This window comes from Scyliorhinus canicula, chromosome 17, assembly GCF_902713615.1.
Source record: "Scyliorhinus canicula chromosome 17, sScyCan1.1, whole genome shotgun sequence".
Taxonomy (NCBI): domain Eukaryota; kingdom Metazoa; phylum Chordata; class Chondrichthyes; order Carcharhiniformes; family Scyliorhinidae; genus Scyliorhinus; species Scyliorhinus canicula.
In genome coordinates, this window is record NC_052162.1 from 101,943,333 (window position 1) to 101,961,718 (window position 18,386).

At 48.9% G+C, this 18,386-nt stretch overlaps 1 protein-coding gene across 1 annotated transcript in view; it reads left to right on the top strand.

Annotated features, from left to right (window-relative positions):
- The first annotated feature begins 2,825 nt into the window (after positions 1 to 2,825).
- LOC119951958 (nitric oxide synthase, brain-like) overlaps positions 2,826 to 18,386 on the top strand; it is a 304,521-nt gene continuing 288,960 nt past the window's right edge. Inside the window, exon 1 of the mRNA XM_038775360.1 lies at positions 2,826 to 2,995. Within this exon, the coding sequence (XP_038631288.1) occupies positions 2,901 to 2,995 (95 nt within the window). The 5' untranslated portion in view covers positions 2,826 to 2,900. The remainder of the gene's footprint in view (positions 2,996 to 18,386) is intronic.

Below are 18,386 nucleotides of genomic sequence, written 5' to 3' on the forward strand. Positions count from 1 at the left end.
CTACAGCCTGTGTATCTGTGTACACAGTGTGCGTCGGTGAGGATTAACACTCTACAGCCTGTGTATCTGTGTACACAGTGTGCGTCGGTGAGGATAACACTCTACAGCCTGTGTATCTGTGTACACAGTGTGCGTCGGTGAGGATTAACACTCTACAGCTGTGTATCTGTGTACACAGTGTGCGTCGGTGAGGATTAACACTCTACAGCCTGTGTATCTGTGTACACAGTGTGTGCGTCGGTGAGGATTAACACTCTACAGCCTGTGTATCTGTGTACACAGTGTGCGTCGGTGAGGATTAACACTCTACAGCCTGTGTATCTGTGTACACAGTGTGCGTCGGTGAGGATTAACACTCTACAGCCTGTGTATCTGTGTACACAGTGTGCGTCGGTGAGGATTAACACTCTACAGCCTGTGTATCTGTGTACACAGTGTGCGTCGGTGAGGATTAACACTACAGCCTGTGTATAGTGTGTGTCAGGCCTAAGGTCTGTCAGCCAATCTCTTTTCCCATTCTGGCTTCATTAACCCCTGCCAATCCAATAATTTACAAGCTTGTTTAAACATAGGGGCAGCACGGTAGCATTGTGGTTAGCACAATGGCTTCACAGCTCCAGGGTCCCAGGTTTGATTCCGGCTTGGGTTACTGTCTGTGCGGAGTCTGCACATCCTCCCGTGTGTGCGTGGGTTTCCTCCGGGTGCTCCGGTTTCCTCCCACAGTCCAAAGATGTGCAGGTTAGGTGGATTGGCCATGCTAAATTGCCCTTAGTGTCCAAAATTGCCCTTAGTGTTGGGTGGGGTTACCGGGTTATTGGGATAAGGGGAGGTGTTGACCTTGGGTAGGGTGCTCTTTCCATGAGCCGGTGCAGACTCGATGGGCCTAATGGCCTCCTTCTGCACTGCAAATTCTATGATATGAAATTCAACTGTCTGAATTAAGCAAGTTGCTGTGAGTGTAGAAGTTTTGAGATAAGGGAATATTAGATTAGTGTGAGTTGTCAGAGATTTGAAGTGAGATTTATATGAAATTTATGAAGTGGTGGTGGGTCTGGACATATCTAGGGGCAGAGTTAGAGTGAGGTTGGAGTTTCACAGTGGATGAAGCTGGGAATCCTTTCACCCAGAATAATGGAAGTTTTGGGAACCACTATCTGAAAGCATCATCTTGGCTGAGAGCATGTTGCTTTTTCAAGCTAAGAATGGACCAAGATTAGCAAAATTGGATTAGGTTTAATGGCTACTTAGAACATAGAACATTACAGCACAGCACAGACATTTTGGTCCAAAGTGTCTTATCCTTATCCTAAACTAAGATGAACCTAATCCACACCCCTACCATTTGCTGCTGTCCATGTTCCTGTCCAAGAGTCGCTTAAATATCCTCAATGTCTCTGACTCCACCACCTCTGCTGGCAGTGCATTCCACGCATCCACCACTCTCTATGTGAAAAACCTACCTCTGACATCTCCCCTATACCTTCCTTCAATCACGTTAAAATTATGTGCCCTCATGACAGCCATTTCCGCCCTGTGGAAAAGTCTCTGGCTATCCACTCTATCCATGCCTCTCATCACCTTGTACACCTCCATCAAGTCACTACTCTTTCTTCTTCACTCCAGAGAGAAAAGCCCTAGCTCCCTCAACCTTTCTTCATAAGACATGCCCTCCGGTCCAGGCAGCATTCTGGTAAATCTCCTCTGCACAGTCTCCAAAGCACCCACATCCTTCCGATAATGAGGTGACCAGAACTGGACACAATAGGGGCAGCAGGGTAGCAAAGGGGCAGCAGGGTAGCATGGTGGTTAGCATAAATGCTTCACAGCTCCAGGGTCCCAGGTTCGATTCCCGGCTGGGTCACTGCCTGTGTGGAGTCTGCACATCCTCCCCCTGTGTGCGTGGGTTTCCTCCAGGTGCTCCGGTTTCCTCCCACAGTCCAAAGATGTGCGGGTTAGGTGGATTGGCCATGCTAAATTGCCCGTAGTGCCCTAATAAAAGTAAGGTTAGGGGGGGGGGGTTGTTGGGTTACGGGTATAGGGTGGATACGTGGGTTTGAGTAGGGTGATCATGGCTCAGCACAACATTGAGGGCCGAAGGGCCTGTTCTGTGCTGTACTGTTCTATGTTCTATATTCCAAGTATGGTCTAACCAGGGTTTTTGCTGCAACAAAACCTTGTGGCTCTTCAACTCAATCCCCCTGTTAATGAAAGCCAAGACACCATATGCCTTCTTAACAACCCTATCAACCTGGGTGGCAGGATGAGGGATCTATGTACCTGGACCCCAAGATCCCTCTGATCCTCCACACTTCTAAGAATCCTGCCTTTAACCCTGTATTCAGCATTCAAATTCGATTTCCAAAATGAATCACTTCACATTTATCTAGGTTGAACTCCATCTGCCACTTCTCAGGCCAGCTCTGCATCCTGTTGGTTGGTGCAGAATTGTTGGGCCAAGTGACTCTCTGTTATGGTATAAATGTCTATTCTGTCTGTGAATCTCTCTCTATACCAGTTTCACTCATTCTGTCTGTCTTATTCTCATTCTTTCTGTTGCTCCCTCTTTCTCTCTCTCATTCTATATATGTGTCTATTTCATTATTCTCAGTGATATCAAAGTCGTTATTGTGAAACTGGATTATTTCTGGCAATAACTTCTTGTCAGGCTTGTTTAAGTTGCCACAGAAATGATTGGTAACTGGGAGATAATGTCCCAACCCAGCTACAGGACTGGCAAAGCAGCAACTAATTGTGCAATGGATCCAGTTACTGGAATGAGACGTAGCACTCCCTTCCTCAGCTCTGGTTTCAACCTATGCTCATAGTTTGGAGAAGCTGAACCCGATCAGTCCACTTTAGATTCTGTTCTGTCACAAAGGCAAGCACAGAGTTGGGAAAGGATGGAGGTCAAGGAGCTGCGAAAAGCCAAGGAATTGGACCCAGATTCTGAGGAGAAGACTCCAGCTCCTCACAACGGCAAGGCAGCTGAGCAAGGGTGAGCATTCCAGCATTGGCTGTCCATTTGTTAAGAGCCAAGTCCATGACACCAGCTCCATACTGAAAGCCAACACACCGAGTCCATTCCTGAGGGAGTTCTGCACAGTCAGAGGGTCAGTACTGAGGGAGTTCTGCACAGTCAGAGGGTCAGTACTGAGGGAGTTCTGCACTCTGAGAGGATCAGAACTGTGGGGGGATTGCCCTGTTAGGGGGTGCTGTACTGTGGGGGCGGATGGAGGGGTGGTCAATAGTGAGGGAGTGCTGCTCTGTTAGAGAGTCAGTACTGAGGGAGTGACATGCTGTTGGAGGTGTCAGAGGGTCAGTACTGAGGGAGTGCTGCCTTGTTGGGTGTCAGAGGGTCAGTACTGAGGGAGTGCTGCGCTGTTGGAGGTGTCAGAGAGTCAGTACTGAGGGAGTGCTGCGCTGTTGGAGGTGTCAGAGGGTCAGTACTGAGGGAGTGACGCGCTGTTTGAGGTGTCAGAGGGTCAGTACTGAGGGAGTGCTGCGCTGTTTGAGGTGTCAGAGGGTCAGTACTGAGGGAGTGCTGCGCTGTTGGAGGTGTCAGAGGGTCAGTACTGAGGGAGTGACGCACTGTTGGAGGTGTCCGAGGGTCAGTACTGAGGGAGTGCTGCCCTGTTGGGTGTCAGAGGGTCAGTACTGAGGGAGTGCTCCACTGTTGGAGGTGTCAGAGGGTCAGTACTGAGGGAGTGACGCACTGTTGGAGGTGTCAGAGGCTCAGTACTGAGGGAGTGACGCACTGTTGGAGGTGTCAGAGGGTCAGTACTGAGAGAGTGACGCACTGTTGGAGGTGTCAGAGAGTCAGTACTGAGGGAGTGACGCGCTGTTGGAGGTGTCAGAGGGTCAGTACTGAGGGAGTGACGCGCTGTTGGAGGTGTCAGAGAGTCAGTACTGAGGGAGTGACGTGCTGTTTGAGGTGTCAGAGGTTCAGTACTGAGGGAGTGACGCGCTGTTTGAGGTGTCAGAGGGTCAGTTCTGAGGGAGTGACGCACTCAAATTTTGACTATTTAACTTTTCTTTCCAATGAGAAGTATTTGTATTGATTTGTATCTTTCTAACCACTCGATATCTCAATGGGCTGCATAGCCAATTTTTAATTGTAGCCACTGTTGTGATACGCAAAACACAGCAGCCAATCTGTACATTGCAAAATCCCACAAACAGTGATGGAGATAATGAGCTGAAAATCCATTTATTGCTGTTTATTGAATAATGTATCAGTCAGTACCCCAAGGATAACTTTTCTATAATAGCGGCACTGGAATCATTCACACTCACCCGAGAATCGACAGCGCAGTTATCACCATTGAACAAGTCATTAATCTGGTGGTTACACATATTTACAAGTTCACCTCCAGCTACCATAGTTTTGTACACCCACCTCATGCCCCCCGCCGGGTCAGAGGCAGATGGGGTTTAATCCGGACAAATGAGGAGGGGCAGCAGGGTAGCATGGTGGTTAGCATAAATGCTTCACAGCTCCAGGGTCCCAGGTTCGATTCCCGGCTGGGTCACTGTCTGTGTGGAGTCTGCACGTCCTCCCCCTGTGTGCGTGGGTTTCCTCCGGGTGCTCCGGTTTCCTCCCACAGTCCAAAGATGTGCGGGTTAGGTGGATTGGCCATGCTAAATTGCCCGTAGTGTCCTAAAAAGTAAGGTTAAGGGGGGGTTGTTGGGTTACGGGTATAGGGTGGATACGTGGGTTTGAGTAGGGTGATCATGGCTCGGCACAACATCGAGGGCCGAAGGGCCTGTTCTGTGCTGTACTGTTCTATGTTCTAAATATGAGGTAATGCATTTTGGAAGGTCTAATGCAGGTAGGGAATATACAGTAAATGGTAGAACCCTCAAGAGTATTGAAAGTCAGAGAGATCTAGGTGTACAGGTACACAGGTCACCGAAAGGTGGAGAAGGTAGTCAAGAAGGCATACGGCATTCGGCATAGACAAAGTGGATAGTTAGAGGCTTTTCCCCAGGGTAGAGGGGTCAATTACCAGGGATCATAGCTTTAAGGTGCGAGAGGCAAGAAAGAAAAGTATAGCATAGGAACAGGCCCTTCGGCCCTCCAAGCCTGCAACGACCATGCTGCCCATCTAAACAAAAATCTTCTACACTTCCTGGGTCCGTATCCCTCTATTCCCATCCTATTCATGTATTTGTCAAGATGCCCCTTAAATGTCACTATCGTCCCTGCTTCCACCACCTCCTCCAGCAGCGAATTCCAGGCACCCACTACCCTCTGTATAAAAAAACTTGCCTCGTACATCTCCTCTAAACCTTGACCCTCGCTCCTTAAACCTATGCCCCCTAGTAATTGACCCCTCGACCCTGGGATAAAGCCTCTGACTATCCACTCTGTCTATGCCCCTCATAATTTTGTAGACTTCTATCAGGTCGCCCCTCAGCCTCCGTCATTCCAGTGAGAACAAACCGAATTTATTAAACCGCTCCTCATAGCTAATGACCTCCATACCAGGCAACATCCTGGTAAATCTATTCTGCTCCCTCTACATCTACTCAACCTACTCTACTGAAGCCTCTACATCCTTCTGGTAGTGTGGCGACCAGAATTGAACACTATACTCCAAGTGTGACCTAACCAAGGTTCTATACAGCTGCAACATGACTTGCCAATTCTTATACTCAATGCCCACGGCCAATGAAGGCAAGCATGCCAACTTAAATCTGATGAAGCTTTGGAGGAATATCGGGAAAGTAGGACAAATCTCAAACGCGCAATAAAGAGGGCTAAAAGGGGTCATGAAATATCTTTGGCTAACAGGGTTAAGGAAGATCCCAAAGCCTTTTATTCGTATATAAGGAGCAAGAGGGTAACTAGAGAAAGGATTGGCCCACTCAAAGATAAAAGAGGGAATTTATGCATGAAGTCAGAGGAAATGGGTGAGATTCTTAATGAGTACTTTGCATCGGTATTCACCAAGGAGAGGGACATGGCGGATGTTGAGGTTAGGGATGGATGTTTAAATACTCTAGGTCAAGTCGGCATAAGGAAGGGGGAGGTTTTGGGTATTCTAAAAGGCATTAAGGTGGACAAATCCCCAGGTCCAGATGGGATCTATCCCAGGTTACTGAGGGAAGTGAGGGATGAAATAGCTGGCGCCTTAACAGATATCTTTGCAGCATTCTTGAGCACGGGTGAGGTCCCGGAGGACTGGAGTATTGCTAATGTTGTCCCCTTTTTTAAGAAAGGTAGCAGGGATAATCCAGGGAATTATAGACCTGTGAGCTTGACGTCAGTGGTAGGCAAACTGTTGGAGAAAATACTGAGGGATAGGATCTATTGACATTTGGAAGAAAATAGACTTATCAGTGATAGGCAGCATGGTTTTGTGCAGGGAAGGTCATGTCTTACAAACCTAATAGAATTCTTTGAGGAAGTGACAAAGTTAATTGATGAGGGAACGGCTGTAGATGTCATATACATGGACTTTAGTTAGGCGTTTGATAAAGTTTCCCATGGCAGGTTGATGGAAAAAGTGAAGTCGTATGGGGTTCAGGGTGTACTAGCTAGATGGATAAAAAACTGGCTGGGCAACAGGAGACAGAGGGTAGTGGTGGAAGGGAGTGTCTCAAAATGGAGAAAGGTGAGTAGTGGTGTTCCACAGTGATCCGTGCTCGGACCACTGTTGTTTGTGATATATATAAATGATCTGGACGAGGGTATAGGTGGTCTGATTAGCAAGTTTGCAGATGATACTAAGATTGGTGGAGTTGCAGATAGCGAGGGGGACTGTCAGCAAATACAGCAAAATATAGATAGATTGGAGAGTTGGGCAGAGAAATGGCAGATGGAATTCAATCCAGGCAAATGCGAGGTGATGCATTTTGGAAGATCCAATTCAAGAGCGGACTATAAGGTCAATGGAAGAGTCCTGGGGAAAATTGATGTACAGAGAGATCTGGGAGTTCAGGTCCATTGTACCCTGAAGGTGGCAACGCAGGTTGAGTGGTCAAGAAGGCATACAGCATGCTTGCCTTCATCGGACGGGGTATTGAGTACAAGAGTCGGCAGGTCATGTTTCAGTTCTTTAGGACTTTGGTTAGGCCACATTTGGAATACTGCGTGCAGTTCTGGTTGCCACATTACCAGAAGGAAGTGGATGCTTTAGAGAGGGTGCAGAGGAGGCTCACCAGGATGTTGCCTGGTATGGAGGGTGCTAGCTATGAAGAAAGGTTGAGTAGATTAGGATTGTTTTTGTTGGAAAGACGGAGGTTGAGGGGGGAACTGATTGATGTCTACAAAATTATGAGAGGTATGGACAGGGTGGATAGCAACAAACGTTTTCCAAGAGTGGGGGTGTCAATTACAAGGGGTCACGATTTCAAGGTGAGAGGGGGAAAGTTTTTTACGCAGAGGGTGGTGGGTGCCTGGAACGCTTTGCCAGCGGAGGTGGTAGAGGCGGGCACGATAGCATCATTTAAGATGCATCTAGACAGATATATGAACGGGCGGGGAACAGAGGGAAGTAGATCCTTGGAAAATAGGCGACAGGTTTAGATAAAGGATCTGGATCAGCACAGACTGGGAGGGCCGAAGGGCCTGTTCCTGTGCTGTAATTTTCTTTGTTCTTTGTTCTTTGTATGCCGTCTTGATTATTTTCTCCACCTTTGTTGCCCCTTTCAGTGACCTATACACCTAGACCTCTCTGACTGTCAATACTCTTGAGTGTTCTACCATTCACTGTATATTCCCTACCTGCATTAGACCTTCCAAAATGCATTACCTCACATTTGTCCGGATTAAACTCCATCTGCCATCTCTTCGCCTAAGTCTCCAAACAATCTAAATCCTGCTGTATCCTCTGACAGTCCTCATCGCTATCCACAATTCCACCAACTTTTGTGTCGTCTGCAAACTTACTAATCAGACCAGTTACATTTTCCTCCAAATATATACTACGAACAGCAAAGGTCCCAGCACTGATCCCTGGAAACACCACTAGTCACAGCCCTCCAATCAGAAAAGCACCCTTCCATTGCTACTCTCTGCCTTCTATGACCTAGCCAGTTCTGAATCCACCTTGCCAGCTCACCCCTGATCCCGTGTGACTTCACCTTTTGTACCAGTCTGCCATGAGGCCTTGTCAAAGGCCTTACTGAAGTCCATATAGACAACATCCACTGCCCTACCTGCATCAATCATCTTTGTGACCTCTTCGAAAAACTCTCAAGTTAGTAAAAGTTAGGGTTCCGAATATTCACAATTAAAATGTGTTACACCTGTTACATATGATGCCTCTGTCATGTTATTCCTCACAGCGGTCCAGCCTGTACTCCCACCCCCTGTTGCCCTCTGCACCCCTCAACCCCCCGATATTGTGGCTGTAGATCAGGAGTGTTCGATGCATACCGTGTACAGGTGACAGGTGTGTGTGCGCTGTCAGCAGATAGACAGGAGTCAGACTATGGCAGAGAGGAGCATCAGAGGTTCCTCACAGCGAGTTATCCTCACTCTCCTGCCTCTTGTACTGACTCGCTGACAGTGCCAGCACAGGCCCAACACCCTGGAGTGATGCCACACAGTCCTTGGGAGGGTGGGTCGTCACTGGGGTGGTGCGGAGTGGTTATATGGGGAGAGTAGGGTGGGAGGAATGAGAAGTGGGCAAGAATGAAGGCCTCCCTGGCCATCCGAGCATGCCATACCCTCTCCGCTGCCTGTCCTCTTTCCTCCAGCTGCTCCCACGGCTCCACCCCCTCTAACATCATGTTACACTGCTTGTGGAGGGCACAACGGAGTGGGCAATCCTCTGAGGGTTGACTGCAGAGCCACCGCCAGAGCAGTCCAAGCATTGGAACCTCATTTTGAACAGTCCAATGCACCACTAATTGACAGCATGGATGGCAACATGGGCCTCATATACCGGGTCTCTGCCTCCATACTAGCATCATCCGCCAGGACCTCAGTGGGTAGCCCTTAATGGTCATCCTGGAGTGGTCCTCGTAGACACCGGGGATCTCTGAGTGTTCCAGAATGTAACTGTCATGCACGATCCCTGCAAAGCATGCACACACGTGCATAATCCAGAGGTGGTGGTCGCACACAAATTGAACATTCAGGGAGTGGAACTGCTTCCTGTTAATGCAGGGTGCTCCCTAATGCCCCAAGGCGACATATGTGTCACCAAATACCCCTGAACCTGGAGCACCCTGGTGATGGCGGAGTCTTCGGCTGCCTGGGCATCTTGCTGGGCTTCGTCTAGCTCAAAGTTGACATAGTCAGCTGCCCAAGCAAAGAGGGCACCCATGACCTCAATGATGCACTTGTGGACTGTAGCTTGTGAAATGCCACTCAAATCCCTGCTCGAGCCCTGGAATGAACTGATGGCATACAAGTTCAGGGCTGCAGTGACCATATCTCACGTTACTTAGTTATATGGCAGCAGCATTGATAAATGGATTAACTCCTTTGCCGTTGTTGATGAATCAACAGCTCAGAACAACTTTACAAATCAAAAGCTTGTGAGGAAGCTTACATTTCAAAAAAGGAGGCAGAAAAAGTATTGTGACAAAGCAATAAGATGTATGCAACCATTAGAAAAAGATGACACAGTCAGGATAGAAGATCCTGATGGAAACGGATGGTTGAAGTATGCGAAGGTACTACAATGATTAGCTCCTCAGGCATATATCATTATCATCATCACTGATGACTGGCAAGTTCCAACATGAAACAGGAGAGCCTTGCTGAGGGTTCAGCAATCCCTTGTTTCAGAACCATCAGATGATGTTGAAAACAATCTCAGGACAATTGAACAAACGCTACCTCAGCACACAGGAACAGAACAAGCTGAAAGTGTACAAAACCAAGAAAAACAGCAAGGATCATCTTCAATATGTGAAAATCAAGCAAACACAGGTTTAACCAATGCTCAGAAGGTCAACAAGACACAGAAGAACACCGGACAGATTGAACTTGTGATGAACTGTAAATATGTAAATAATGAACATATTATGCATACCATGTATTGTACAGTAAATTGAGATATTGTATGTAAAACTATACATTTCCAAAGGAAAAGGGATGTGATGATATACATAAGCTATCATGTATATAGTGATAGCGGGCCTCATGGTAGCATGGTGGTTAGCATCAATGCTTCACAGCTCCAGGGTCCCAGGTTCGATTCCCGGCTGGGTCACTGTCTGTGTGGAGTCTGCACGTCCTCCCCGTGTGTGCGTGGGTTTCCTCCGGGTGCTCCGGTTTCCTCCCACAGTCCAAAGATGTGCAGGTTAGGTGGATTGGCCATGCTAAATTGCCCGTAGTGTAAGGTTAATGGGGGGATTGTTGGGTTACGGGTATACGGGTTACGTGGGTTTAAGTAGGGTGATCATTGCTCGGCACAACATCGAGGGCCGAAGGGCCTGTTCTGTGCTGTACTGTTCTATGTTCTATGTTCTATAGAGAAGACCTCCAATCAGCATGTGGCAGTGGAGAACAACCACATGGCACTGTACCTCAGGGAGTTGGTAGAGGGTCGTCATAGTGGAGATTCACAATTTGTAGTAGCTCTCCGATTATTTAGAATAAGTTAGTAGTTTTTGATAATATTCTTATGGTTATCTAACCCACGTAATTGTTCAACAATAACACTTTAAACTAATCAAGAACTAGATGTTCTTTAGTGCAATTATTCCGATCAGCCAAGCACCAGAACGTAACAACCAGCAATCTGCAAAAGCATTGCTTCAATAACTTCATCAAGTTGCTCAGTCAAAACGGTCCGCCATTGCTTTCCCTTCTCCAGCACTGGCAGTAGCTCATCCCTCTCCCTCCCTTTCCTTGCTTCAGGCCACAGAAGCAAAGAGACGACTGCGAACAGAAACACAGCCTCCAGGCAGCTGCAGCTACATTTGGCATTCCGCCACCATGCCCCCTCCTGCAGCTCCCAGCAGTAGACTCTCAACAGTGGAAAATCACACTGGAAAATCACACCGATATAAAGCACAGCAGAGGAGGGGAAGAGCACCCCTTCCCCCTCTTGAGCACTGGTAGCAGGACATCTTACATCCTTTCTTTTCCTTACTGCAGGCCACAGAAGCAGAAGATGCAGCAGCAAACAAACACACAGCTTTCAGGCATTTGCAGCCACAAGCAGGAGCAAGCAGCAAACACAATCTGCAGCATTAGTTGAGAATCTTTTGTTTATTAAATAGTCAACAGTAAAACGATTTGAAAATCATCTGCATAACATTCCATATATCGCACAAACCATTAAACAGCAAGGAAATGTCACCTTTCCATATTGGCACCAATACAAAGCTATATCATCTCATTCCCCCCCCCCCCCCCAAAAAAAAGAAACACATGCTATTACTTCTCGTATGTTCCTCAATAAAAATGGAAGAAAAGCCTGAGAATGTGTTATCATGTCCAGAACTTTGTCAAAGAAATGATCCATCCATCAATATGTTACTTGTTCCATGTATCAGAGCCATTCTCTGTCTAGGAGCCACAGCTGTGCAGGCCTCCGACACCACCCAATCTCACCAGAACCAAATCCTAGCATCCGCATATTCCACTGGTACTCAAGGTCCAGCTGAACATCCTTGCCTTCCAACGTGTTTAACCTGCGGTAAAGTACCAGTTAAATGCAGCACTCACCACATCAGCAACAAAAGCGTTAACAATCTGCGAAAGCATTTCTTCAACGGGGTCATCAGGTGGATCAGTGTTGCGTACCAGGTTCTTCAGCATCTTCTTGCTTCAAACTGAATTGCCTTCTCGACTCATACATCCCCCTGAGCCCAGTGTTCCAGGACCCAGACATCTTCAAAATAATTGCCCTGCTTTCCAGCTACAGAAAAGGAAAAAAAAACAGCAGCAGCAGCCTCCAGGCATTTGCAGCCACCAGCAAGAGCAAGCAGCAAATACAACCTGCAGCTGTGAAGTGCTCATTCCCCATGATAACTGCTGTACCATTTCTACATGCATCAGTTATTTATTTTTTTATTGCCTGCCCCACCATAACTTTTACTATTTGGTGGCCTATACACTACTCCTATCAGTGACTTTTTCGCCCTACGATTCCTGATTTCCACCCAAATGGATTCAACTTTATCCTGTATCGCACCGATGTCATCCCTTACTATTGCCTGGATGTCATCCTTAAATAACAGAGCTACACCACCTCCCTTACCATCCACTCTGTCCTTTTGAATAGTTTGATACCCTCGGATATTTAACTCCCAGTCATGACCATCCTTTAACCATGTTTCAGCAATGGCCACTAAATCATAGTCATTCACGATGATTTGCGCCATCAACTCATGAATCACTCATTTCAACCACAGACAAAAAGGGTACATTGTGAATTCTGGGCATGATCAACTTCACAAGAAAATTCATTGGAAACCTCGCCTCCAAATCGTCCCAACTAAGATAGTCCATCAAAAAGGATGTGATCTTTCAGTGGTCGCCGACACATGAGCAGGAATAGCAGGAATCTGTGTCTCCTTAACAACGGTGCCCGTGCTGGCCTTCTTAGACCCGGCTAGGGAGACACAAATTTACACAGGTGCCTCTCAAGATGGGATTAACGCGGTGCTGTTAAAACAGGGTGTGAATGGGGATTGGTTGCCGGTAGCATGTGTTGTGAGGGCCATGATGGACACAGAGTGCAGGTATACACAAATCAAGAAAGAATGTCTGGGACTTGTCACGGGGCTGGAATAGTTCCACCATTACATCATGGGATTTACAGTGCAGAAGGAGGCCGTTCGGCCCATCGAGTCTGCACCGGCTCTTGGAAAGAGCACACTACCCAAGGTCAACACCTCCCCCTATCCCAATAACCCCACCCAACACTAAGGGCAATTTTGTACACTAAGGGCAATTTATCATGGCCAATCCACCTAACCTGCACATCTTTGGACTGTGGGAGGAAACCGGAGAACCCGGAGGAAACCCACGCACACACGGGGAGGATGTGCAGACTCCGCACAGACAGTGACCCAAGCCGGAATCGAACCTGGGACCCTGGAGCTGTGAAGCCATTGTGCTATCCACAATGCTACCGTGCTGCCCATACATGTATGGACTTCCCACATTATTGGTTGAGATGGACCATAGGCAGTTGGTCTCAATAGTCCACAAGAACCTATGCTGGATACAATGGCTCATGACAAAGCTTCAGCGATAAGACTGTAAATTGATCTATACACCAGGCAAATTTCTGGCCTTCACTGGCACACTCTGTCCAGGGGACGAAAACGTTCAAATATATGTCAATATGGTGACTGCATCACTACTGGTATCAGATGAGAAATCAAAGCTCATCAAGGCAGAAAAGGCCAAGGATCCAGTGCTTCAAAAGGTGATTGAGTGTCTGAAGGAGGGCTGGCCAAAACCTGACCCGCTCACTACAACATTCATGCTGAACTCAGTGAGATGGATGGCTTGCTTCTCAGACAGCACAGAATTGTCATCCACACTCGCGACGGCCGTTCATGCACAAGAAGCTGCATGAAGGACATTTAGGTATTGAGAAATGCAAGCGCCGGACCAGGGAGACGGTATAAAGGCCTGGCCTCACCCAGGACACAGCTGGCATGGTGAAGCAATGTGACACAATGTGAAGGAATGGACTGGAACCAATGTCCTTGGGGGTACTTTTGCCAACGCTGTTTGGGAGGGTTTAAACTAATGTGGCAGGGGGATGGGAACCAAATGAGGAGGTTAATGGACAGTAATGAGGTAGTAACTAAAGCCTGTAAGGAACTAGATCATGAAGTCATCCCTTTCACCATCCCATGACTTCGGCCACAGTAATCAAAGCCCTGCACAGCATCTTCACGCTGTTCGGTTTCCCCACCTATATTCACAGTGATCAGGGATCCTCTTTCATGAGCGCTGAGCTGCATCACTTCCTGCTCAGCAAGGGCATCGGCTCGAGCAGGACGACCAGCTACAACCCCCGGGGAAACGGGCAGGTGGAGAGGGAGAATGGGACGGTCTGGAAGCCCGTCCTGCTGGCCCTACGGTCTAAAAATCTCCCGGTCTCCCGCTGGAAGGAGGTCCTCCCCGACGCGCTCCACTCCATCTGATCGCTCCTGTGCACCACGACTAATGAGACCCCTCACGAACATGTGTTTGCCTTCCCCAGGAAGTCCACCTCCGGGGTCTCGCTCCCAACATGGCTGACAGTTCCTGGACCCGTCCTCCTTCGGAAGCATGTACGGATCCATAAGTCGGACCCCTTGGTCGAAAAAGTCCACCTCTTACATGCTAACCCGCAGTATGTATACGTGACACCCCCAACGGGCACCAGGACACAGTCTCCCTCCGGGACCTGGCACCCGCTGGATCCCCCCCCACGACTCCAACCTGACACCGCCCCTTGCACCCCCGGCTGCCTCATTCACCCCTGCGCCACTCACCCTCCCACCAGTGAACCTCACCGTAGCCCCCACCCCAGCAGGATCCGTCCTCCCACCGGTTCCACTCAGGGGTGACGAAGACGAGGACAACACGCTCCCGGAGTCGCAGGTTACCAAGTCGGCGCCCACATCACCACCAGGACTGAGGCGATCGCAGAGGAGAGTCAAGGCCCCCGACAGACTTAATTTGTAATGTTTCCACCACCCCCGCCGGACTCTTTTTTCAAGAGTTAAAATTTGCAGACGGCACTAAGATGAGTGGTAAAGCAAAAAGTGCAGAGGATACCGGAAGTCTGCAGAGGGATTTGGATAGGTTAAGTGAATGGGCTAGGGTCTGGCAGATGGAATACAATGTTGACAAATGTGAGGTTATCCATTTTGGTAGGAATAACAGCAAAAGGGATTATTATTTAAATGATAAAATATTAAAACATGCTGCTGTGCGGAGAGACCTGGGTGTGCTAGTGCATGAGTCACAGAAAGTTGGTTTACAGGTGCAACAGGTGATTAAGAAGGCTAATGGAATTTTGTCCTTCATTGCTAGAGGGATGGATTTTAAGACTAGGGAGGTTATGCTGGAATTGTGTAAGGTGTTAGTGAGGCCACACCTGGAGTATTGTGTTCAGTTTTGATCTCCTTACCTGAGAAAGGACGTACTGGCGCTGGAGGGTGTGCAGAGGAGATTCACTAGGTTAATCCCAGAGCTGAAGGGGTTGGATTACGAGGAGAGGTTGAGTAGACTGGGACTGTACTCGTTGGAATTAGAAGAATGCGGGGGGGATCTTATAGAAACATATAAAATTATGAAGGGAATAGATAGGATAGATGTGGGCAGGTTGTTTCCACTGGTGGGTGAAGGCAGGACTAGGGGGCATAGCCTCTAAGTAAAGGGAAGTAGATTTAGGACTGAGTTTAGGAGGAACGTCTTCAACCAAAGGGTTGTGCATCTATGGAATTCCTTGCCCAGTGAAGCAGTTGACGCTCTTTCATTAAATGTTTTAAGATAAAGATAGATAGTTTTTTGAAGAATAAAGGGATTAAGGGTTATGATGTTCGGGTCGGAAAGTGGAGCTGCGTCCACAAAAGATCAGCCATGATCTCATTGAATGACGGAGCAGGCGCAAGGGGACAGATCGCCTACTCCTGTTCCTAGTTCTTATGTTCATATGTAACAGGGTGAATGTGGTAGTCACCACTAGTGATATATTATATGTATGATGGCACTGCCCGTATATTAGAGGTACAAGGGTAAATCCCTGCCTGCTGGCTCCGCCCAGCAGGTGGCGTATAAATGTGTGTGCTCTCCTGTGCTGCAGCCATTCTGGTTCCAGCTACAGGAGGCACAACATCTCGTTCAATAAAGCCTCGATTGTTCCACCATTCTCGTCTTGTGGCAATTGACGGTGCATCAAACTGTGTACCTGTCTCTCTCTGAGCTGTGTACCTGTCTCTCTCTGAACTGTGTATCTGTCTCTCTCTGAGCTGTGCACATATCTCTCTCTGATTTGTGTACCCATCTCTCTTTGAGCTGTGAACGTGTCTCTCTCTCCGAACTGTGTATCTGTCTCACTCGGATCTGTAAACCTGTGTCTCTGAGCTGTGCATCTGATTCTCCCTGAGCTGTGTATGTGTCCCCTGGTGAGCTGTGTACATGTCTCTCAAAGCTGTGTATCTAATCTCTCTGAGCTGTGCATCTGTCTCTTTGAGCTGTTTATCTGTCTCTCTCTGAGCTGTGTACCCGATTCTCTGAGCTGTGTGCCTATCTCTCAGTGCTGTGTACCTCTCTCTCAGAGCTGTGTGATTGCCTCGCTCTGAACTGTATATCTGTATTTTTCTGTGAGCTGTGCACATGTCTCTCTTTGAGCTGTGTAAGTGTCTCTGTCAGAGCCGTGTACATGTCTCGCTGACTGAGTTGTTTACCTGTCTCTCTAACTGGGCTGTGGACCTGACTCTCTCTGAGCTGTGTATCTGTCTCTCTCTGAGCTGTGCAGCTGATTCTCCCAGAGCTGTGGTGCCTATCTCTCAGAGCTGTGTGATGTACCAATTACCACGAGACGAGAATGGTGAACAATCGAGGATTTATTGCACAAGATGTTGTGCCTCCTGCAGCTGGAACAAGAATGGGAGCAGCGCAGGAGAGCACACACTTTTATACGCTGGGAGGAGCCAGCAGGCTGGGATTTACCGTGGTACCTGTAATACATGGGCAGTACCGTAATACATGCAATGTGTTACGAGTGGTGTTGAGCACATTCACCCCCTGTTTAAAAAAGAGGTGAAGAAAGCATTACAAATTGAGTCTGTCGGGGCTCTGAACCTCCGCTGCAATCGCCTCAGTCCTGGTGGTGATGTGGGCGCTGACGTGGTCACCTGCGATTCCAGGAGCGTGTTCTACTTTGTCACCCCTTAGTGGTGGATCCCCTTAGAGGGGACAGATCCTGCTGGGGTGGGGGCTGCAGTGAGGTTCGCTGTTGGGAGGGTGGGTGGCGCAGGGATGAATGAAGCATCCGGGAGGGGAGAGCGGTATCAGGTCGGGGGTTGACGGTGGAGACCCAGTGGGTGCCACACCCTGGAGGGAGACTGTGTCCTATCGCCCATCGGGGTGTGCCACGTAGGCGTACTGTGGGTTTGCATGGAGGAGGTGGACTTTCTCAACCAAGGGATCCGATTTATGGCTCCGCACATGCTTCCTTAGGAGGACGAGTCCAGGAACTGACATCCATGTTGGGAGGGAGACCCCGGAGGTGGACTTCCTGGGGAAGGCAAACACACGTTCGTGAGGGGTCTCATTAGTCGCGCTGCACAGGTGCAACCAGATGGAGTGGAGCGCGTCGGGGAGGACCTCCTGCCAGCGGGAGACCGGGAAATTTCTCAAGCAAAGGGCCAGCAGGACGGCCTTCCAGACGGTCCCGTTCTCCCTCTCCACCTGCCCATTTCACCAGGGGTTGTAGCTGGTCGTCCTGGTCGAGGCGATGCCCTTGCTGAGCAGGACCTGACGCAGCTCGTCACTCATGAAGGAGGATCCCCGATCGCTGTAGATGTAGGTGGGGAAACCAAACAGAGTGAAGATGCTGTGCTTTGATTACTGTGGCAGATGTCATGTCGGGCAGGGGATGGCGAAAGGAACCGGGAGCACTCATCAATTACGTTGAGGAAGTACATGTTGCGGTCGGTGGAGGGGAGGGGCCCTTTGAAGTCCATGCTGAGGCACTCAAAGGGGTGGGAGGCCTTCACCAGGTGCCCTCTATCTGGCCGGTAGAAGTGCGGCTTGCACTCTGCACAGGCTTGGCAGTCTCTGGTCACGGTCCTGACCTCCTTAATGGAGAAGGGCAGGTTGTGGGCCTTGACAAAATGGAAGAACCGGGTGACTCCAGGGTGGCAGAGGTGATAGTGGAGAGCCCGGAGTCGGTCCACTTGTGCGCTGGCACTTGTATAGAGCATCAGGGGGGCTCATTGAGCTTCCCCGGGCGATACAAGATCTCATAGTTATAGGTGGAGAGCTCGATCCTCCACCTCAAGATCTTGTCATTTTTGATCTTGCCCTGCTGCGTAGTGTTAAACATCAAGGCAACCGGCCGTTGGTCAGTGAGGAGAGTGAATCTCCTGCTGGCCAGGTAATGCGTCCAGTGTTGCACAGCTTCCACAATGGCTTGGGCATCCTTTTCGACAGAGGTGTGCCGAATTTCGGAGGCATGGAGGGTACGGGGGAAGAAAGTCACGGGTCTGCCCACCTGGTTCAGGGTAGCTGCCAGAGCAAAGTCCGGCGCATCGCTTTCCACCTGGAACGGAATGGACTCGTCCACAGCGTGCATCGCAGCTTTGGCAATATCTGCCGGGCCTCTGCCGTCAGAGGAAAAATGGTGGATTTAATAAGTGGACGGGCCTTATCTGCATAATTGGGGACCCACTGGGTGTAATGCGAGAAAAACCCCAGGCATCGTTTCAGGGCCTTGGGGCAGTGGGGGAGAGGGAGTTCC